The 22,560-nt window shown below is 46.2% G+C and overlaps 1 protein-coding gene across 2 annotated transcripts in view; it reads left to right on the top strand.

Annotated features, from left to right (window-relative positions):
- Positions 1-22,560, top strand: part of PAFAH2 (platelet activating factor acetylhydrolase 2) — a 32,077-nt gene that overhangs the window by 4,241 nt on the left and 5,276 nt on the right. The window contains exons 2-10 of one of the 2 annotated variants that reach the window (XM_022551782.2): positions 1,340-1,481; positions 2,449-2,602; positions 3,380-3,476; positions 8,075-8,143; positions 8,527-8,668; positions 9,612-9,725; positions 13,609-13,700; positions 15,132-15,302; positions 17,793-17,947. In XM_022551782.2, the coding sequence (XP_022407490.1) occupies positions 1,392-1,481; positions 2,449-2,602; positions 3,380-3,476; positions 8,075-8,143; positions 8,527-8,668; positions 9,612-9,725; positions 13,609-13,700; positions 15,132-15,302; positions 17,793-17,947 (1,084 nt within the window). In that variant the 5' untranslated portion in view covers positions 1,340-1,391. Of the gene's footprint in view, positions 1-1,251; positions 1,482-2,448; positions 2,603-3,379; positions 3,477-8,074; positions 8,144-8,526; positions 8,669-9,611; positions 9,726-13,608; positions 13,701-15,131; positions 15,303-17,792; positions 17,948-22,560 lie in introns of those variants that run through there. The other variant, XM_022551783.2, reaches the window with a different exon arrangement.

Consider the following 22,560-nt stretch of genomic DNA (forward strand, 5'->3'; position numbering starts at 1 on the left):
ACAAGAAAGGACTTTTCCCCCTCAACCGTCAAACCAAAGTCCTGGGCTTTACTCTGGTTGGACCAACTTATGTCATGAGCCCACTCTTCATCCGGTTACTGATGGGGATACCAAGGGATGATTGGCCCAACTCTAGAAGTTAGTGAGGTATCAGCCCCACCCAAATGACAAGGCTTCTGTGTAGGAGGGCAGGATAGAGTGGATATCAAGAAGTTTGATCACATTCTCCACTGTCACAGCCACACCGCCCGTGATCAAATTCTGGCTCTGCTAGCTGTATGTTCTTGGGTAGATTACCTATAGCTTTATTAAGCATCAGTTTCCTTACCTGTAAGATGGGATAACAACACATGTCCCAGAGGATTGTTGTAAGGAGTTAATTAAATAATATATGTATGTAAAGCACTTGGTGTAGTTCCTGGCACAGAGTAAGCGTGATGCTGCTGTGATGATGTGATTGAAGAGGGACGGACAGCAGTGGCATTAACCCCAATTTAAGAAGCAGCCAAGTTACAGGAATGTTTTCTAGTCAGAGCATGCACACCTGCCATGTTGAAGGCTCCTGTTTGATTTTCTGCCCACATTATACTCTTCCGTTTCTCTACCCCTTTCTGCTCTTACATTATGTCCTTTCTAGAAATGCTTTCCTTCTCCCCTGCCTCTAAAATCTTCCTTATATTTCAAGGCCTAGCATAAGTGCTTTTATAGTTAATAGTTTCGGTCAGTGATTTTGTATATATGTAACTGAGTCTCTCCATGAACAGGGTCAGTGAGGGTTAGGAGCTCAGGTCTGGATTAGACAGACCCGAGTTTGCCACCTAGAAGCAGTGTGACTTGGGGAAGTTATTCAACCTCTTCATGCCTTAGTTTCCTCATCTGTAAAACAGGGTCTAACCCTCAGACAGTTATTGAGAGAATGAAATGACGCAATGTATGTAAAAAGCTTAGTTCAGTGCTGACACAGAGTAAATAATTGATGGTGGTAATTGTTATTCTTAGCTTCATGAGGACAAGGTCTGTGTTATAGTCTATGCAGCAGTTACTGCTGTGCTGGGCACATAATCGGATAAACACTTGTTAGTGGGTTTTGAAGAGTATGGAGGCTCTCTTTCCTTTTCATGACCATCTCCTTACCTCTCCACCACCAACAACAGAAAAAGCAGCCCCTAAACCTTAGTAAAGGCAGTGTAGCAAAGTGGATGATGTGGAAGATTGACTGAGTCACCGGCAGGAAGGAGGGGTGATAAGGAGGGGTGGATAGGGGTGGCAGATGACACGAATAAGCAACAGGAAGCTGAGAGGAAACCAGCAAGAGGCTGTTCTGTGTTCCACCCTCCAGCCATCAAGTTCAGCCACGGCCCAGGTCGTTGTTCAGTTCAACTGGTGGTGAAATGGGGGTCAACCAGTCCGTGGGCTTTCCACCTGTCACGGGATCCCACCTCGTAGGCTGTGGGGATGTGATGGAGGGTCAGAGTCTCCAGGTAAGTGTCTCCAGCACGTCTCCGCTGCTTCTGTCCGCATGGGACTTATTGGTAGTGAGTCTGATGCTGCGATTCCAGGTGGGGGGAAACTGAGTTAGAGCTGGTCTCGATTTGGTTGTAGAGCCCCCAGGTCTCTTTTCCCTGACCTTTTTCTGCCTCTTTCCAATTAGAAGCATCTCAATAGACAAGAGATTATGGGTTCTTTTTCTGGCTCAGAGGAAATGGGGCCTCTAGCTTCAAAGGTAGCTCTCAAATGTCTTGAGAGCAGATGCCTGATCCTGGAAAGGTTTTGGATCTCACCTTAATCTGAGTGTATGAGAGGAAGAGCCGTGGACCATGTGCCATTGACCTTTGACTCCCTGACCCGGGTAGGAAGACAGTCTCCTTTTTCTCCTCTCCTGCCTTCGTCTATTTCCCTCTGGTACTTTGGTTCGGGACTTTCCCATCATCAGTTCCTAGGTTATTCTCTGCTGGCCTTGAACTCCCCCCTCCCTTGTGAGAGGCACACACTTCCTGGTAACCTCTCAGCTACTCCCATGTAAAATCAGTGTGCTGCTGTTGCTTCCCAGGGGTCAGCCTGGAGGATTGTCCCGGGTGACACACCAATGCCGCCCCATTCAGCATGAGGGCTAATCCCTCGCTCCTGGGACTCCTCCAGGCCTGGGCTCAGGGCCAGATTGAAATCTTTTGATATCTCAAGCATTGGGAATATTGTAGTACCCCTCAGATGTAATCCAAAATACAGTTGGCTGTTTGAAATGACATAAGTCTTACATGTATGCTAAACATAAAATTGCTTCTTTCTGGATTTTCTGAATACAAAATTCAGGTATATGAATTGAAGGTAAAGTTTCCCTGTTTTGGTGCTTTGCTGGTGCCCCAAGCTCCTGCTGAATGTGTCTGTTGGGAAATCTAGCCATGCTTGGGCTTCTTGCTCTGAGCTGCTGCTCTCTTTTCTTCCTTACAGGGGAGCTTCTTTCGACTCTTCTACCCCTGCCAAGAGGCAGGAGAGACCACAGAGCAGCCCCTGTGGATTCCCCGCTATGAGTACTGCACTGGCCTGGCTGATTACCTGAAGTTTAATAAGCGCTGGGGAGGTTTGCTGTTCAACATGGTTGTGGGTAAGATTCTCTCCCAGCTGCTTGATTATGTTCCTAGGAGATCCCAAGGCAGACACAGTACATTACAGTTTGCATTGCCCAGCCCTTTTGTAGTGGGGCATCCATTAGCCAGTGTGGTATGGAGAGTTGGAGAGAATTATGTACATAAGAGCTTTGGTTATAGAGTTAGACTGTCTTGGATTCGAATCCAGACTTTATCATTTACTGTGGGGCTTGGGCAAGTTACTTAAAATGTGTCTGAAAATCTGATACTTTTGCAGGGTTATAGTGTGGGACCTGTGTAAAACATGTACTCTAGTGCAGTGCTTGGGATATAGCATGTGTTCCATGGATGGTGGCTATTACTCATTTATCCAGCACGTATTAATTCCACTCTGTGCCAGCTATAGTGTAGATCAAAGAAACATTCTTAACTGCCAAGGAGCATGCTGTCTCCTGCAGTTGCCTCTCTAGCTCCTCCCTCTTCTGGGTCAGATGACATTGAATCATCCCCTTTCCCCAAAGGCCCCACTGTTAGGAACTCTACCCGCTGCCTTGGCATCTCAGGGACTTACTCTGTAAGTTGTTCAGTACCTCCCCTTTGGATTTATCTGCCCATTTTCTGTTGTGTTTATGCTCCCTAGGGGAGAAAAGGGGAAAGAATAGGTGATTGATTGTCCTGGGCTGCTCGGGCAAAAGGTGGTTCTCCTGAGAGGAGGGCCACATGTCCTCATCACACCTGTGCCCAGGCTGCCCTTCACATTCAGCCGGAGATTCTATAGCCCTTGTCTCTGCTAGGATCTTGTCGCCTGCCTGTTAGCTGGAATGGCCCCTTTAAGACAAAGGACCCTGGATACCCCTTGATCATCTTCTCCCATGGCCTGGGAGCCTTCAGGTAAGAGCTGCTCTGCCCCAGACCTTGTCATATTCCTTGCCTGTCATATTCCTTGCCTTATTCTCAAAGGGCAGGGAAACGCGTATTTCCATATGTCAGTTTTCTTATCTACCACGTGCTTCATCCCAAGGCACTGGGTCCACCTTCTCTAGAAGGCCTTCCCCCAGGCCCCTTTCACCCGGTGGAGCCTTTTATATCCTTGGCTTCTCATGTTCCGGCATTTATATAAATACTTGCTTTTAGCTTTCTTCCTCTATAACAGCCTAGAAGTACTAGAAGGGGCTTGAGCTTTATGGTCAGAGAGTCATTTATTCAACCTACACTGAGGGCACCTCGGCCTGGGGCACTGGCATGGTGACGAGGAAGACAGACTCGTTCCTGCTCCCGTGGAGCTTGCAGCCTCAGCTGTAAATCTCAGCCGTACCACTGCACTCTGTGAGCTCGGGACTGTGGTAGAACTCTCTGAGCCTACATTTCCTCATCTGTCAAATGGAATGCTGCTCCCACAGTGTGGGTTATGAGGACTCAGACAGGCACCTAATAGGTGCACACGCCTGCCAGTTTTCCTCTCTGTCTCTCTACGTGGAGGATCGTGGGGTGATGAACTGTAAGATCTCTTTCACCAGATTTCGGGAGACACTGATCCAAGTTTTACAAGTCAGTATCCATTCAGAATTCTCCCCATGAATTCTGATTTTTACACCTTGGTGTGTTATATACATAGCTTAATAACTGTAGTACATGCGTTCTTATTTAAGCTTGTGAATATTCTCTCTGTAAGTTCATTCATCAACGTATAAGTCTAGTTTATGTCCCAGAGTGTTACACAAAGCCATCTATTTTTGCCTTTTCACACCTCCCACCCCCACCCAAACCATTGTCTACACTGTAGCCAGGCAGATCTATTTTAAAACCAGATATGATCTTGTCATTCCAGCACCTAGAACAGTGCCTGGAATATTGTAGATGCGCGATAAATATTTGTTGAATGAATGAATGAATGAATGTCACTTCCCTATCTAGATCTTTTTTTTTTTTTTTTAAATAAATTTATTTATTTATTTTTGGCTGCATTGGGTCTTCGTTGCTGCGCGCGGGCTTTCTCTAGTTGTGGTGAGCGGGGGCTACTCTTCGTTGTGGTGCATGGGCTTCTCGTTGCAGGGCTTCTCTTGTTGCACAGCACGGGCTCTAGGCACACGGGCTTCAGTAGTTGTGGCACGCGGGCTCAATAGTTGTGGCTCGCAGGCTCTAGAGCACAGGCTCTGTAGTTGTGGCGCACGGGCTTAGTTGCTCCGCGGCATGTGGGATCTTCCCGGACCAGGGCTTGAACCCGTGTCCCCTGCATTGGCAGGCAGATTCTTAACGACTTCTGCCACCAGGGAAGTCCGCTATCTAGATTTTTTGGTTTGTTTCTTTTGTGATACACGGGCCTCTCACTGTTCTGGCCTCTCCCGTTGTGGAGCACAGGCTCCGGACGCGCAGGCTCAGCAGCCATGGCTCACGGGCCCAGCCGCTCTGCGGCATGTGGGATCTTCCTGGACCAGGGCATGAACCAGTGTCCCCTGCATCGGAAGGCGGACTCTCAACCACTGCGTCACCAGGGAAGACCCTATCTAGATCTTTTTAATGGCCCTTTGAACTTAATTCAGCTCTTGTCATTGGCTTACCTGAATGCAGGTCCAGGACAAAGCTTCCAGCCTTGTTGCTTGCTACTTGCCCTACTCCAGCTCTCCAGACAAACATCCCTAAAGGCACCATGTTACTTTCTGCCTCAGGGATTTCATTTGTGCTGTGCTTTGTGGCTGTTCCCTTTGCCTGGAATACTTGCTGTTCTCCTTCTCTCTTCCTCTTCCTCCTTTTCGTCTTTTGCCTGGCTAATTCCAAATTACCTTCAGGGTCTTAGTTTGGGTGTCACTTTCTTAGGGACACCCATCCCGACCCCTATATTATATTAGGTTAAGTTTTCCCGTGGTGTGCTTTCATAAGTACCTCTCAGTACTTAACGTACTTGTAATGAATTAATTACTTATGTGATTATTCTTTAATGTCTGCCTTTTTAACTAGATTGTAAGCTCCACAAAGGCAGAGACCATGTCTGTCTTCTATCTTTCCCAGTGCCTAGGGCATTACCTGGAAAATAGTAGTTTCCCAATGAATATTTATGTTTTGCTAGGTTCCATACATTCAGCAGGTATCTGCTGAGCACCTGCTCTGTGCCAGCTCCTTGGCATGAAAAGAAGGTGGGACATATAGAGATAAACAAATCAAGGAATTTGCATCCTCTAGAGGAGACTGAATATGGATTCACATACCTGTAGCACATGGCAGGAAGTGGAGAGCAGATGTGGAGATGAGGCTAGAAAGGCAGCAAGATGGTTTTCTTTTTTTTAATTAATTAATTTTTATTTTTGGCTGCGTTGGGTATTCATGGCTGCATGCGGGCTTTCTCTAATTGCGGCGAGCGGGCTTCTCATTGCGGTGGCCTCTCTTGTTGCGGAGCACGGGCTCTAGGTGCACGGGCTTCAGTAGTTGTGGCACATGGGCTCAGCAGTTGTGGCTTGCAGGCTCTAGAGCGCAGGCTCAGTAGTTGTGGCACACGGACTTAGTTGCTCCGTGGCATGTGGGATCTTCCCAGACCAGGGCTTGAACCCATGACCCCTGCCTTGGCAGGCAGATTCTTAACCACTGCACCACCAGGGAAGTCCAACATGGTTTTCAATGTTGATTTCTTACTCAGTAAATTTAGTACCTGCTGTGTGCTATGCTGGGGTTGGGTTTGCAGTAGTGAATAAAATAGAGATCCTGCTTTCAGATTGTAGTCTAGTGGGGAAAAGAAGCTAAGAAATATTATTTCCTAAGCTGACAGGTATTTTATAGAGAGAGCAGGTGAACACATGACTTTAGAGTGGTCTTTTTGGTCTAAGAGTCTGTATTGAGGCTTCAGATCTCAATAAACTGGGGTGAATCAGTTATAAATACTCTTCATTAACCATAGTGAAATTCCAAGAAAAGGGGCAGGGAGGTAAAGGGACATGGTTTCCTCTTGTTGCATCTGCGGTTAATTCAGGACCTGAAATCCTTCCCATGAGTCACAGACCTCTGGCTTCCCATCCCAGGGAGGAGTATATATATTTAAACATTACCTAGCCATTTGTAATGTGCCGCTGTCTCCTTTTGTTCCCACACAGTCCTGTGAGGTACGTGGGGAGGGGGATGCATATTTTACAGATGAGCAAACAGGCTCTGAAAGGCAGACTTGTCCAAAGTTACAGTTTAAACTGGGAAGGGATCAGAAATCTCTGGCTCTCAAGTCCAGTTCTTTGCCTCCCTGAGAGAAGTGAGAAGGTGCAAAGAAACTTAAGACACTGACTTTCCGCATCAATTAGGATCTGAGTAAGTTGTATTTCACAGAAAAACCCCAAACAATAGTGACCTAAATAACATAAAATTTATTTTTTGCTCAGATAAAAAGAAAGCTAGAGGTAGACAGAGCTGATATGATAGTTCTACAAAGCTGTCAGAAAACTAGACGTGTAGCTTCTATTTCTAAGGGTATCTCATGACCCAGGCTGCTTTAGGTCTAACCATCACCTCCGCAGTCTATGCAATAGGAAGGGAGAACTCTCCTGAAAGTTCTATATAACACAACTGCTTACATCCCATTGACTAGAGCTGCTCTGTCCATTATCGGTAGCTTCTAACCACATGTGCATATTGAACATTTGAAATATGGCTGGTCCAAACTGAGATGTGCTATAAGTATAACACACATTGGATTGCAAAGACTTCACATGAAAAAAAAAAGAGAATGTAATAAAATATTTCATTAATTTAAAAATTTTGATTATATGTTCAAATGATGATGTTTTGGCTATATTGGGTTAAATAATATATATTATTAAAATTAATTCTACCTCTTTCTTTTTACTTTTTAAAATATATCTACTAGAAAGTTTTAAATTACTTAGGAGGATAGCATTATATTTCTATTGCTGGGCTAGAACTTAATCACACAGACAAACCTGGCTGCAGAGAGGCTGGGAAATGTCGTATTTTTTTGCATGACAATGTCTTCAGCTGAAAATTAGATTCTATTATTAAGGAGGAAGGGAAAAATAGGTGTTTGGAGTAGGCAATTAGCAGTGTCTGCCATATTTTTTCTGGAAAGTTGGAGGACAGACCAAAAAAACCCACATGCTAAATCTCAGATGCATATTTGCATATTAAAGAAATAGCCCGAGTCCCTGTCCTCAAGGAGCTTACCAACTAAGTTGGGAGACATACAATATATAGACAATAAGAATGCAATTGTTTGAAGTAGCCAAACTATTGGGGTTGGGGGTGGAGGAGATGCGTCAGTGTATGGGGTTGAAAAACACGGTGGATTGACTTGCACATGCTCCCTGGAGGAGGACCCTGGAGCCTTGGTGAGAGCAGGGGTATGCTGGCTGGAAAAAGCTCCTGGGCCAGGGCTGCTGCAAATGAAACTTCCTCCATTCCATCTTTTGAGATGGCTACTAGCAGAGCATGGTTGGACTAGGGGCTAAGGGTAGGCCATTCTTTTGATCACTTCTCTCGGTTCCTTCCTGGATCTTTAGGACACTGTATTCAGCCTTCTGCATGGAGCTGGCCTCCCATGGCTTTGTGGTTGCTGTACCAGAGCACAGGTGAGGGGTGACAGTCACAATGAACCATCATGGGTTGGGTGCCTGCAGTGGGCTAAGGTATAGGCTAGCTCCCTGTAGATGTATTATTTCTAGTCCTCACAACACTATGCAAGGTAGGGGTTATATTCATTTTAAAGGTGAGGAAACCAAGGTTCAAAGATGTTGAATAACTTGCTGAAAGTGACATAGCTGAATTGGGGTTCAAACCCAGGTCAGTCTCCAGAATCCACATTTTTTTCTACTCTCCTATGTGTGCCCCCGATCTTTTTCCCTATTAGCTAAAGGATAATCTAGACTGTCTTGGCTGAAGAGGAGGATTTGGTAAAGGGGAGAAATAAGTCCAAGTGTCTTCTGGTTTCTCTCTGGTGGCACATGTATTGCAGGGATGGGTCAGCTGCAGCAACCTGTTTCTGCAAGCGGCCCCCAGAGGCAAACCAGCCCAACAGCGAGTCACTGGAGGAGGAATGGATCCCCCACCGTCAAACTGAGGAAGGGGAGAAGGAATTCCATGTTCGGAATTGCCAGGTAGGCTTATGCCAGTGGGGAGGGAGAGTAACTAAGCCTGTCTTCCCTATAAAACACTCACTAAGAAGACTTTGAACTAACCTCTCTTGAAATCTTAGTCATAGTGGTTCTGAGCTTGTCACATCAGAGAAATGAGGTATTAATCAAGACTCTTACAATTGCAAGTGACAGAAACCCAACTTAAGCTTGTTAGGCAAAAAGGAGAATTGGTTGGCTTATATAAGCAGACAAGGGAAGGGCAAGACTGCTAGTCCCAAATGCCATTGGGACTTGTTTTTCACTCTTATCTCTGTCCCTCTGCTGGTTGGCCTCATCTGCTAACTGGCTTACCTTATGAGGTTGCACATGTTTGCCCTCACCATCTGAGAGAATAGGGCTGTTTTGGGGTTGTCCCCAACTTCTACCCCAAGGCGCAAGATGAAAAATCCTGGATAGAGACTCCGAGGCTGGGGAGAAGTACCAAAATACGAAGTTCCCATCCGAAATACATTGCTAAATTTTTGGGGGGAGGGGCAATCCTCAAAAGTCAGGGTTAACAGGAGAAGTAAGGGCAGGTGAGTACTAGGCAGACAAAAACAATAGACATGTGCTATAAGTGGGCAAGTGGAATCCAGTACTGGGTTGATGATAGGAACAGTTTTGTGTCCTTTTGTTGTCAAAGTGCTTTCATATGGCACACTGTATACCCATATTATAGCCCTGTGTACCACGGGTAGGTAGGTAGAGTCTGAACAGCAGGGCTGACTTCGTTGTGCTCTTAGGTGGTGCTTACATGTGTGGCTGTGAGGGAGCTAAGCCTTTCTCAGGGTGTGGGGACCACAGTGCTGGATGAGATGTGCGTGGGCACGTCATCTCTGCGTTCTTCCTCGGCTCTGTAGGGGAGCGAGACCCCCGCTGGATGGTTGTGCAGTATTCCAGCTCCCACTGGCACTGTCTATTGCAGGTGCATCAGAGGGTAAGCGAGTGCCTGAGGGTGTTAACTGTCCTGCAAGAGGCCGCTGCTGGGCAGACTGTCCTCAACACCGTGCCTGGCGGGTTGGATCTGATGACCTTGAAGGTATGGCAGCAGATGGTATGACCTGGAGCACATTTTATTCATCAAGACTTTCTTGCTTGCAAATAACAGAAGCCTAACTCACTAGCTTAAACCAAAAGAGAATTTATTGGCCCAACTAAGTAGGAAGACCGAAAGCAGATTGGCTTCAGGCCAGTATGGCTAGATCCAGGGTCTCAAACATTGTCATCAAAGTTCTGGCACTCTCTCCCTTCTCCTGGCTCAACTCCACTCTGTGTATATGGGCTTCATTCTCACCAGACTCTCTCCATTAGGCAAGAAAGGTGGTTGCTGGCATATTCCAAGCCTGCATCTCAACTCAGCTCCAGACCTAAAAGGAAAAGAAACTCTGGTAGCTTTCAGCAATCTGGAAAGGCCATGGCCTGCTTGGGTCACATGCCCCTTCTGGGCCAGTCACTGTGCCAGAGGGATAGGGTATTCTGGTTGGCCTGCCTACGTTATACACCCACTTCCGGGTCAGGGGAACTTGAGCACCAGGACTGACAGCCCCATGGGGCCGCATGGGTGAGGGAGTGATGGTTTGTTCCGCAAAGGAAGAGCTATGGAGCCGCATACAACGCGTGTTGTCTACTGCAGGCTCATTCCTGCCTTTAAAGGAATCCCAAGAATCCCCCAGGAGGAGAGAAACTGTCCCCCCCATGGAATTTGGTGCCTATGAAGGCACATTTTCCTCCCCTATCCAGTCCTTTCCTCTGTAATTTCAAAAGTAGCTCAGGCTTTATTTAGAGGACCAAGAAATCACACAAAAGCATGAAGGAAAAAGAAACGGAATTTTTGGATATTTTGATGTTTGTCCTTCCAGTTCTTTTAAGATGCATTTTTTAAAAAACAATAATGTTGGGCTCCCCTGGTGGCGCAGTGGTTGAGAGTCCGCCTGCTGATGCAGGGGACACGGGTTCGTGCCCCGGTCCGGGAAGATCCCACATGCCGCGGAGCGGCTGGGCCCGTGAGCCATGGCCGCTGAGCCTGTGTGTCTGGAGCCTCTGCTCCGCAACGGGAGAGGCCACAAAAGTGAGAGGCCCGTGTACCGCAAAAACAAAAAAACAATAATGTTACTATTTAATACAAGCTGTTTTGTGGCCCTATTCTTCATTTAGCAAAACAGTATGAATGTCACAGTATGAACGTCTTCTTATTCCAGTTAATATTTTTCTATGGCATGATTTTTTTTTTTAGGAGTTAATTAATTAATTAATTAATTTTTGCTGTGTTGGGTCTCCATTTCTGTGGGAGGGCTTTCTCTAGTTGTGGCAAGCGGGGGCCACTCTTCATCATGGTGCGCGGGGCTCTCACTATCGTGGCCTCTCTTGTTGTGGAGCACAGGCTCCAGACGCGCAGGCTCAGCAGGCTCATGGGCCTAGTTGCTCCGCGGCATGTGGGATCCTCCCAGACCAGGGCTCGAACCCGTGTCCCCTGCATTAGCAGGCAGATTCTCAACCACTGTGCCACCAGGGAAGCCCCTATGGCATGATTTTTAATAGCCATGTAATATTCCATTGTATGAGTGAGAATGGTATATACATATATATATAAATATATAATAATTACTCCTTTATGAGGACTTCCTATGATAAGAGCTCTTTTCACAAACATATGCATTGTTATCTCTTTACATAGAAAGAAACCAAGGATCTAAGAGGGTAAGTATCTGCCCAAGGTTACACAGCTAAGCAAGTGGTAGAGTCAAACTTTAATTTGGGGCTTTTTGCCTATGCAGTGTGCCCCAAAGCCTCTTTAGAAAATATCTTTTAAAGGCTCTGGAAGAGTCTTCCAGGAAGAAGCATCAGCCTGAATGGCCAAGAGGTAAGGCAGGACCTGAAATCTAGAGAGCTTTGCCCGCTATATGGTGTATGTCATCAGTCCCCACCGGATAAACAGGGCCAGGCACCACAGTTCAGGCCTGTGGGCCTGTGGGCCTGAGACAGACATCGGGGGATGGCGGGCTATGTGTAGTTGGATTAGTTAAGAGGCAGCCTTTTGGAGAAACACAGAATGAAAAAAGCTAAGTGAATTTTTATCTATCAGATTGAGCAAGATCCAAAAATTGATTACTCACCCTGTCGGCAAAGCTGTGGGGAAGTAGCCTCTGCTCCGTTGCCAGTGTGGGTGCGGATTGCCCCATGCAGGGCAGTTTGGCAATAGCTCTCAACAGCACGAATGCACTAGTGTTTGACCCGGCAATGTCCAATTCTGGGAATTTATTTTACACATCCCTGCACACATGTAACATGATGTATGTACAAGGTTATTCATCCCAGTGTTGTTTGTAATAACGAAAGATTGATAGTATCCTAAATGTTCACCCATAAGTGACCACAGCTGGTTTAATAGATTATGGAACAATGGATGTATTATTTTGGATAATACTAATTGCTATAACACGTAAGCCCCAAATCTCAGTGGCTTAACAAAGAGAAATTTATTTCTCTCCCACATGATCCAGGCTCCCTTCTTCTAATCGCTCCACCCTCTTCCACCTGTGAAACCCAACTTCACCATGTACGTTAAGCCAGGAGTGGGAAAGAGCATGGAGGTTTGCATGGAAGAGTTTTTATAGACCATGCCTGTAAATGGAGATAATCACTTTCATATTCTATCACAAGACCACTATCGCTCACATCAAGTCACAAGGCCACATCTAACTGCTGGGAAATAGAGTCTAGCTGTGTATCCAGGAAGAAGAACAGTTTTGGTGATCACTAGCTGTCTGTACCATGGTGAAATCAAATGTAGCTGTAAAAAAGAATAAGGAAGCTTTTACAGTGTAAAAGGGGGGAAAGTATATATTCATGTTTACCTGTGTAGGCATAAGTAAGCTCTGTAAAGACGCAAGCAACTTACCTGTCTGGGTAGGGAGTGGGCAACTGTGTGGACAGGGAATAGGGTAGGTAGGAGACTTCTCTATATACTCCTGATTTTAGAGTTATGTAGATATATTAACTTATTAAAAAAGCTGAAGAAACCTTGACCAATCCAAAGGTACTGAGCAAAGAGGGGAGAATTTAGATACAAAAACTTGGGATAGAAGTTGGGAAGAGCAAAGGACAACATGGGTTCAGGGCAGAGGCTGGGCAGCAAATCCTGGAGAGACTTTTTTGAGCCCCTTAGGAGGCAGCTGCAGTGGTTTTTTATATAACCATGTCCTGAAGGCTTCTGGGGACAACCAGAAATAGATGCTTGCAGAGCACGTTAGAGAGAGCAGGCTCACTTTGCTAGATAAAAGTCAGGACAGATGTCAGAGGAAGTAGAACCTGAATTGGTTTTGGTACAAGCAGTCCTTGCTTCAGAGCAAAGTGGAGGGGCAGTAGGAGCGTCCCCATTCTGTACTTGACTTGGAGCACGTGTCATCCATCCCTCTGGTTGGATTGGTTATAAGGCAAGGATCTAAATAAAGTGAATTCTTATTCTTTTTTTTTTTTTGGCCGCACCGTGCGGCTTGCGGGATTTTAGTTTCCTGACCAGGAATCAAGCCCTGGCCACCACAGTGAAAGCACTGAGTCCTGATCACTGAACCTCCAGGGAATTCCTGACAGTTCTTATTCTTAACGTGCTCTTATACTGATAGGTCATATAATTTCTGTTTATTCATAGATATTTGAATATCTACCTCGTCCAGATATTATAGGTGGCAAGATTATTAAAATAAAGACAAAAAATGTGGTTTTCAGAATTCGTGCCTACAGAAGGCTGTTCAGTCCAGGGATGGCCTGACCCGTTGCTCTCCAGTGGGCAAGAGGTGCTTAATACCGTGGTTTTGGAGGTCTCGCCCACTGTATTGTGTTTCTGCATCATTGTCTCACTGTTTCTTCCTCTTGCCCTTGAAGAGTTCCTAAAAATGCACCCCTGTGTTTCTGACCTTTCTCAGGGCAGCATTGACGTGAGCCGCGTGGCTGTAATGGGACATTCATTTGGAGGGGCCACAGCTATTCTGGCTTTAGCCAAGGAGACCCGATTTCGGTGAGTTTCCCAGTGATGCTGCTGTTAGCTCCACACACCATACATTCATTCAGCATGTATTTTGTGCTAGGTACTGTTTTGGGAGGTGGGGATTCAGTGGTGAAGAAGAAAGCAACGTCTCTGATTTCATGGAATTATGTTGCTGTGGGAGGAGACTACCAAACAAGTAATCAAATCCCTGGCACCCAAGTGCAACGAAGAAAGTAAAATAGGCTGATAAGCTGGAGTATGTGGACGCTTCCTGGAGAAAGTGACATAAGCTAGACTCAAAGGCAAAGAAGCCAGCCACATAAAGGTCTAGGAGAAGATCATTCTAGGCCAAGGGAACAGCTAAAGTCCCTGAGGTGGGAAGAAGCTTGCTGTTTCAGTGTGGGAGGACCATAGTGAGCGAGGGGGAAGCGATTCGAGGTGTGATCAGGGAGATAAACAGGGGCCCGGTCATGGGGCCTTCTGGCCAGAGTAAGGAAGTTAGATTTTATTCTGAGTATGATAGGAAACCACTGAAAGATTTTAAGTATAGAAAAATCTTATTTACATTTAAAAACTGCTATGTGAAGAGTGGGTTGTAGCAGGATAAGACTGGAAACAAGGAGGCTAAGTAGAAGGAGGCTATTTCAGAGTCAAGGTGAGAGATGAGGGATTTGCTTTAGGATGGAGGTAGTGGGATGGAGAGAAGTGAAGGGAGTCAGGATGGGTTTTAGAATTTTCAGGACTTAGTGATGTTTGAGGTGAAGGAAAGAGAGGAATCAAGGTTTTTCATCTGTGTGCCCATCATTTGAGTGGAAGATGATTGTCCTTTATTGAGATGAAGGAGACTGGAGGAGCATTGGGGGTGGGGGATAGTAGGATGCTAATCTTAGGGCCTTAGTTTTGCCCTTGGTGACAGAGATTTCTGCTGGACAAACTGGCCATGACTTTGAGTTGTGGCAACAAGGAGGCTTTCCCTGACGTTCCTGCCACGTATGCTCTGGGCTTACTTAGCAGCTTGTGCAATCAGGACACTAAATTGTATTTTGCTACCTTGTGTGGTTCTATCTCCACTGCTATTCTGGGAGCTCCAGGAGAGCAACAACTGTGTCATTTATCTCTAAATCCACAGCACAAGGCTAAGCACATAGTAGGTACTTGATGAGGTGAATGAATGAATGAGCAAATGAATGAAGTGCCATTCTGTGTGACTCAAGTCAGCTGCCTGAGAGTAGCTCCAAGAGAAGGAGGAGGTCTGATCCTTGTTTTCAGAGAGTTTAAAAATCTAGAGGATTTTTGGCGACAGGTAAAAGTGATCTCTATCCAAGATCCTAACTGAAGGGTATGGGCCCTGGTTCCCCTTCCTGGCTTTCTGAGCTTTTTACCCCACCGAAGGGAGAACTACCCTAATTGTTCTTGCTTGAGTTTCTACGTGGCAGTTCCATGTGTCTGGTCCTGTTCCAGGTGTGCTGTGGCTCTGGATGCTTGGATGTTTCCTCTGGAACGTGACTTTTACCCCACGGCCCGAGGCCCTATATTTTTCATCAATGCTGAGAAATTCCAGACAATGGAGAGTGTCAACTTGATGAAGAAGATTTGTGCCCAGCATGATCAGTCCAGGATCATAACTGTCCTGTGAGTAAACTCCAAGATCATGATCCCCAGTGGCCTCTCCATTTTCTGCTCAGCTGTGGCTCCCGTAATTTCCTCTAAATTATCCAGAAGCTCTACCCATTGATAGAATACATAAATACCTCCTGAATTTCAAAATCTTAATTCCTTTGGAATTTCATATCTGTCCTTCTTTAACACTTAGCTCTACCTACAGTGATTTATTCACTAGCTTATATGACTTTATGACAGGGTGTTATGGGATTATGTGTTAGAGAGGAAGAGGTGTGGGTCTGGGTGGACTCCAGGAATCTCTAATCTCATTTGGGAATTTTATTGAGTCTTTTGAAGAGTATGGATATAGTAGACCTTTGACACTCATAAGCTGGATTTTTAGAGACCTTCATGAATACCTAAATTCAGGTATCTTCCATGAGCCATCTATTCTCTGCCTGAGAGAAACCATATTCTCTTCACTTCCATCATCAACACTGTCAGATGGTTTGATTTTAGGAGGCATTTTTCACAGAGAGAAGATTTTGAGTGACTTTAAGAAATGAACTTTAGGGCTTCCCTGGTGGTGCAGTGGTTAAGAATCCACCTGCCAATGCAGGGGACACGGGTTCAAGCCCTGGTCCAGGAAGATCCCACATGCCGCGGAGCGACTAAGCCCGTGCACCACACCTACTGAGCCTGCACCTAGAGCCTGTGGGCCACAGCTACTGAGCCCGTGTGCCACAACTACTGAAGCCCACACGCCTAGAGCCCGTGCTCCACAACAAAAGAAGCCACCGCAATGAGAAGCCTTCACACTGCAACAAATAGTAGCCCCTGTTCGCCACAACCAGAGAAAAGCCCACATGCAGCAACGAAGACCCAACGCAGCCAAAAATAAAATAAATAAATTTATTAAAAAAAAGAATGAACTTTACATAGGAAGTGGCTTAGAGCTACAGATGCAGGACTAAAGTCTCACTGACAAGTCTCTGACTTGGTCCTGCCCTGTACTTGAGCCAAATAGCCCACATGATTCAAGAATCCCAGGTCCTATTTCAGCGAAATGACAAGTAACTACATGTCATGGCCCTATGGACTCATTCAGGTGGTTGAAATGCCAGATCCAAAGCCCGGACTGCTAGGGGTCTGCTCAGTAGGCCATGGCTTCTTCCCTTGCCCATCTTGGCCCAGGCTGTCTTCCTTGGGGCCAGCCCCTCTCCTTTCATGTTGATTTCATGACAGCAGCGGACTGCTTGACAGTTTCCCTAAGCCATTCAGATCCAGGATAACTGTGACCTCTGGAGGGGAGGGAGAGCATTTGGGAAGGGGTACACAAAAACTGCAGATTTAGCTCTGTTTTTTTTATTTTAATAAATTTATTTTATTTATTTTTGGCTGCGTTGGGTCTTTGTTGCTGCACACAGGCTTTCTCTAGTTGTGGAGAGTGGGGACTATTCTTCGTTGCAGTGCACGTGCTTCGCATTGCGGTGGCTTCTCTTGTTGTGGAGTACAGGCTCTAGGCATGCGGACTTCAGTAGTTGTGGCACGTGGGCTCAGTAGTTATGGCTCACAGGCTCTGGAGCGCAGGGTCAGTAGTTGTGGCTCATGGGCTTAGTTGCTCCGCGGCATGTGGGATCTTCCCAGACCAGGGATCGAACCCATGTCCCCTGCATTGGCAGGTGGATTCTTAACCGCTGCGCCACCAGGGAAGTCCCTGGATTTAACTCATGACGATATATTATTTCTTAAACTGAGTGCTGGATACTCAAGTATCCATTATATTTTTCTTTATACTTTCGCATGTACCTTAGATAATAATCCCTTTTAAAGTCAGTTTTTCTGCATGATATCAAATAGAGTTTAACATTTAAATCTTCCTTCCCTCATTGAATTGACTAGTAAATTTAGTTATGAGTAATTTAGCTAGAAATGAACCTAGTGAGAATTTCACCTTCAAATTAAGTGCATTTGATGTCAAAGGACTTAAATTCTGATCCAGAAACACTCTTTTACAAGCACTTGCCGTAACTTTTCTGATTACTTAAAGGCAAGTTATTTCTTTTTCCTGTTTACTTTGTGTACAGTTCTGAGCTAAAGATGGAGCTGATAAGTTTTGTGAATGTTCAGAAGTCACTGGGTAAAAACCATGGGGTGATAGTTTATAATAACGTGGGAATGGCAGGTGCTGCAGACCTCGCCTCAAAGCCCCATCCGCTCTCCAGCTGACTCCGCCTTTTCCCTGCATAGTCCGGCCTTATGGTCTAGGAGTTGAAGCAGCTTTGAAGCCAGGTATACCTCCTTTCAAATCCTAGCTCCATCCCTTACTAGCTGTGTGAACTTGGGCAGATCATTTCTCTCCTCTGGTCTGTCAAAGAGGAAAATACTTCCCTTGCAAGATTGTTGTGAAAATTAAGTGAGATAATGCATGTAAAGCACCTTGCACATTGTAGGTGCTTAAATATTTATGTGCCCTAGCCTCCAGAGCCCTACCAGATACTTGTTTTTCTTTTCTTTTAGTGGTTCTGTTCATTGGAGTCAAACTGACTTTGCTTTTATGGCTGGTAACTGGATTGCTAAATTCTTCTCCACTCAAACCCATGGGAGCTTGGACCCCTATAAAGGTCAGGAGACTGTGGTGCAGGCCATGTTGGCCTTCCTGCAGAAGCACCTTGGTAAGGAGAGAACTGGGGCTCTTGGGGCAGCTGGTGGGGGGGTCTCTTAGATTTCCCTGCACAGTGGTCTATACTGACATGTCTCGGATCAGGGAGATTTATGGCAAAATGTGAATGAAGGAGAGAGTTACATAGAATTCTAGAAAGAACACTTAGCTGAAAGTTTGGAGATCCTGATTCTGTCTCTACCACCTGAATGACCTTGGCCTAGTCATTTAACTTTTCTGAGCCTTGGTTTCCTCATTGTAAATGGAACATTCACCTCTCTCTACTCCACTACCTGTTCTAACTCATTAGCACTCACCTTATCTGTGTTGTGGAGGAGGTTATGACGATAGAAGATGGGCTAAATTGTGGAAGTGCTATTTACAAAAAGAAAAAGTATAGAAGGATGATGACTAATGTCATAAATCACAGGCCAGCAAATGGCCAGACCTGTAGAGGTCTTTGGTCCAGCCTCCCACCCAGAGAAGACATCCTCTCATATCTTCCCTGCTGTGTGGTCACGCAGCTTGGAGAGTGCGCTGCTCTGAGGGTCAGCCCTCTCCGTCACAGGAAACTTCAATAGTTTTAAGAATTGATATTCTAGTTAGGCTTTTTTTGGTTACAAGGACTAGAGATCCACTAATTTGCCTCAAGAAGGAAGGAGAGTTTGTTTATGACAGTACACCTGGCCAGGCAGGGAAGGGAAAAGTTACAGGAACCGAGGTAGCTTGTAGGACTGACTTCTCTCTGTCTCTCTCTTGGGCTCAGTCTCTCTGTCTCTTCCTCTCATGACATCTCTGTTTCTCTTTGCTCCGGTCTGCATTTTTCCTCTTTCCACTCTGTACTTTTACTCTTGCTGAGAGCATCTGCGTATTCACTGTTTCTGCTTCCTTATCACTTCGGTTGGCTTGAACCCCTTGCGGCTTGTCCTCTCCCCTCGTGGCATCCTTTCATCTTCCGCTCCCTCTGTTCACCGCCATACTTCTGGGATTTCTTAGACCAGATTGCCAAGAGAAACAACTGGGTTGTACCAGCTCATCTTTACGGGCCAAAACACGTTGTAGGCCACTGCCCAACACGGGCCCAGAGCTCTCTTGATCAGAGGTCCCTTTCTGATCCAGTCAGAATGGAGTAGGCTACCATTATCTGTGCAAGGCTGATCCCTCAGCAGGTGCTAGGCAGTAAGGCAGCTTCCTTCAGAAGGGAAGTTAGGTTTGACCTAACTCTAACCTAAGACCAAGATCTGATTCTTTGTAACTCCTCCCCACTTGCCCTGGGTATCCCCTCAAGAGCTACCCCGAGAAGCCTCAGACCCCTGTACATGGCAGCTCTTTAGATATTTGAAGTCACCTATGGTGTCCTCTCTGAGTTTTCTGTTCGTTAAGCTAAATGTGCCTGGTACCTCCACCTGTTCCCTGTGCAGTTTCCCGTGGGGCCTTTATTTCCCCCTTTGGATGTGCTGTTTGTTGGTGTGCCTTTTAACGTGTGCTGCCCTGACTTGAACACGACATGCCAGATGCGGTGTGGCCAGTGCCTGGTACAGCAGGACTGTCACCTCTGAGCTCTGGACCCTAGACTTCTAGTTGGATGGCCTGAGTGTATTAACCTTTCCACCAAGTGCCAAACAAATCTGATTTGGATTGACTTTGCTTTTAAAATGTATCTGTCCTATTTCGAATGTATTGACTTTTTGAACCTAAATTTACATTTTAATATTTATGCCTGTTCATTTCATCTTGCTCATCATGAACCATTGTGCCAGCATGGGTTTAGAGCCTTTAGGATTAATAGAGACCTTAGAGCATCATTCTTTTTTTTTTTTTTTTTTGCGGTACGCGGGCCTCTCACTGCTGTGGCCTCTCCCGTTGCTGAGCACAGGCTCCGGATGCGCAGGCTCAGCAGCCATGGCTCACGGGCCCAGCCGCTCCGCGGCATGTGGGATCTTCCCGGACCAGGGCACGAACCCATGTCCCCTGCATCGGCAGGCGGACTCTCAACCACTGCGCCACCAGGGAAGCCCTAGAGCATCATTCTTATCACTTGGTAGGAGAGGAATGGATCCATGTCTCAAGACTTTAACGGGGCCTGATTACACGGTGCTCAGCCCACTTTCCCTGTTTCCTCTTAGGCATCATATCATTAGGGAAGAGCTAAAGATGACAGGGGAGCCCACCATGGCATTATTGCTCTCCCCTGAGTAGCAATGTCCATCGAGCTAAGATACTCACTATTGGAGACCAGCAGAAGATTAGGAGAGTCTTAGATTGTAGCAAGATTGTTGAGGACGTGCTTTATGCCAGGCCTTCTGCTAAGTACTTTAGTTACATTAGCATGTATAATCCTGCAGATGGCCCTTTCTGATGGCTGCTTTTATTATTAACTCCATTTTACAGACGAGGATACTAAAGCTTAGAAAATTTAAGTAATTCATCCAAGGTTATCTGGTTAGTAAGTGGCAAAGCCCGAATGCCCCCTAGGCTGTCTGATTGGAAAGCCCAGGTGCTTCATTGCTGCACTGTTCTGGCAGTGGCTCTGCTGACCCAGGGATGCACTGAGTCTTCGGGAGACACAGAGGACAGGCCCTAACTCTGATGGAACGGAAAAGACAGCTAGGAAAGGAGGCTCCCTAGACAAAACGATGCTTGTCTTTAATGTTAGAGATGAGTAACGCTCACTAGGCAGGGAGGGGCCAAGGGTCTTCTAGACAGAGGCACAAAGACAGGTGTGGGCTTGGTCAGTTTTGAGAAGCTGTGTTTAGTGTATCTGGAGTTCAGGATAGTGAATTGTTGGAAGAGAAAGGTAGAGAAGTGGGCAGAAACCAGATCTAGAAGCCCACGTATTTGCTGAAATAAATTTGAATTTTTAAAAAAATTTATTTAATTTATTTTAAATTTATTTTTGGCTGCATTGGGTCTTTGTTGCTGCGTGTGGGCTTCCTCTAGTTGTGGCGAGCGGGAGCTACTCTTCGTTGCGGTGCACGTGCTTCTCATTGCGGTGGCTTTTCTTGTTGTGGAGCACGGGCTCTAGGTGCACAGGCTTCAGTAGTTGTGGCTCGCGGGCTCTAGAGTGCAGGCTCAGTAGTTGTGGTGCACAGGCTTAGTTGCTCCGCGGCATGTGGGACCTTCCCGGACCAGGGATTGAACCCATGTCCCTACATTGGCAGGCGGATTCTTAACCACTGAACCACCAGGGAAGTCCCATAAGTTTGAATTGGGCTGTGAGTGTCCTTGGTGGGTTCTAAGCAAGGGATTGTCATGATTAGACTTGTGTTTGTAGTCTGGGTGCATCATGGAGGATGGGTGAAATGGGGCAGGTTGAGAGCTGCCCAGCAAAGAGCCCAGCTAGGAGGCTCTTGCAGTATCCAAGTGATTAAGAGATAGGACAGTGAAAAAAGGCAAAGGCTCTCAGCTTGGGGTAATTCGTTTTGCTAAGAAAGAAAAGCTTTTTGGTGGCCATTTCCCACAGTACATTGTCACGTGGGAAACTAAAATAGGTTGTAGGTGGCTCAGGTGAACTTCTCACCACTTTTAAAAAATACCTGTGATCCTAAAAAATACCTCTGAGAGCACATGTTCCGCTGACACAGGGATTGTGTTACCTTCTGTTAAGAAGATTTGTGTTTCTTTCATACGAACTACATGTAGCTCCTGTCTCCAGCTACTCATCCTCCCTCCCACTCTCCTGGAAATTTCACACCTTCTTCTTTCTCTTCAAAGCTCTAACACCTTCCCCCCCATCCTGTCTCTCAGCTGCTTAACTTTGTCTCCCACTTCACTAAGAAAATGGAGGCAGTCAGTACCTCCTCAAAATCCCAACGCTGCATCTACCTACCTTCTTGCACACACTCAGCTTTCCGTCTGGTTCCTAGAGGTTCCTGCTCCGGTCGCCTAACTGGGCCAACCCCTCCCCCTGCATGGTGGCTGTCACCCTCTTTGGTCTGCTCAGGATGATTGTGCCAGCAATTCTTTCCTCTTTACCTTAGATCATCAATTTTTCCCCTCTGCTGGTTTATTTCATGCTGAAATTTCTCTTGAAAAGAATCTGTCTTGACCCACACTTTGCCCCCCAGTTACCACTCTGTTTCCCTGTTCCTCATGATAGCGAACTCCTCACAAGAATGTCTTCACTTTCTCTGATTCTTCTCTTCCCATTCTCTTTTTTTAATAAATTTTGGCTTGGAGACTTTTTTTTTTTTTTTTTAAGAAGATGTTTGGGGTAGGAGTTTATTAATTAATTTATTTATTTTTGCTGTGTTGGGTCTTCGTTTCTGCGCGAGGGCTTTCTCTAGTTGTGGCAAGCCGGGGCCACTCTTCATCGCGGTGCGCGGGCCTCTCACTGTCGCGGCCTCTCTTGTTGCGGAGCACAGGCTCCAGACGCGCAGGCTCAGTGGTTGTGGCTTACGGGCCTAATTGCTCCGTGGCATGTGGAATCTTCCCAGACCAGGGCTCGAACCCATGTCCCCTGCATTAGCAGGCAGATTCCCAACCACTGCGCCACCAGGGAAGATCCCCATTCTCTCTTGAACCTACTCTATTCAGCCTTTTGCATCCCAGTCCTCCATGAAAACTGCCTTCGTCAAGGTCACCGGTGACCTTCACAGCACTAAATCCAGCAATCACTTCTCCTCA

This window comes from Delphinapterus leucas, chromosome 1, assembly GCF_059928025.1.
Source record: "Delphinapterus leucas isolate spDelLeu-1000000601 "Yukka" chromosome 1, BTC_Dleu_Yukka2, whole genome shotgun sequence".
In the NCBI taxonomy this organism is placed as follows: domain Eukaryota; kingdom Metazoa; phylum Chordata; class Mammalia; order Artiodactyla; family Monodontidae; genus Delphinapterus; species Delphinapterus leucas.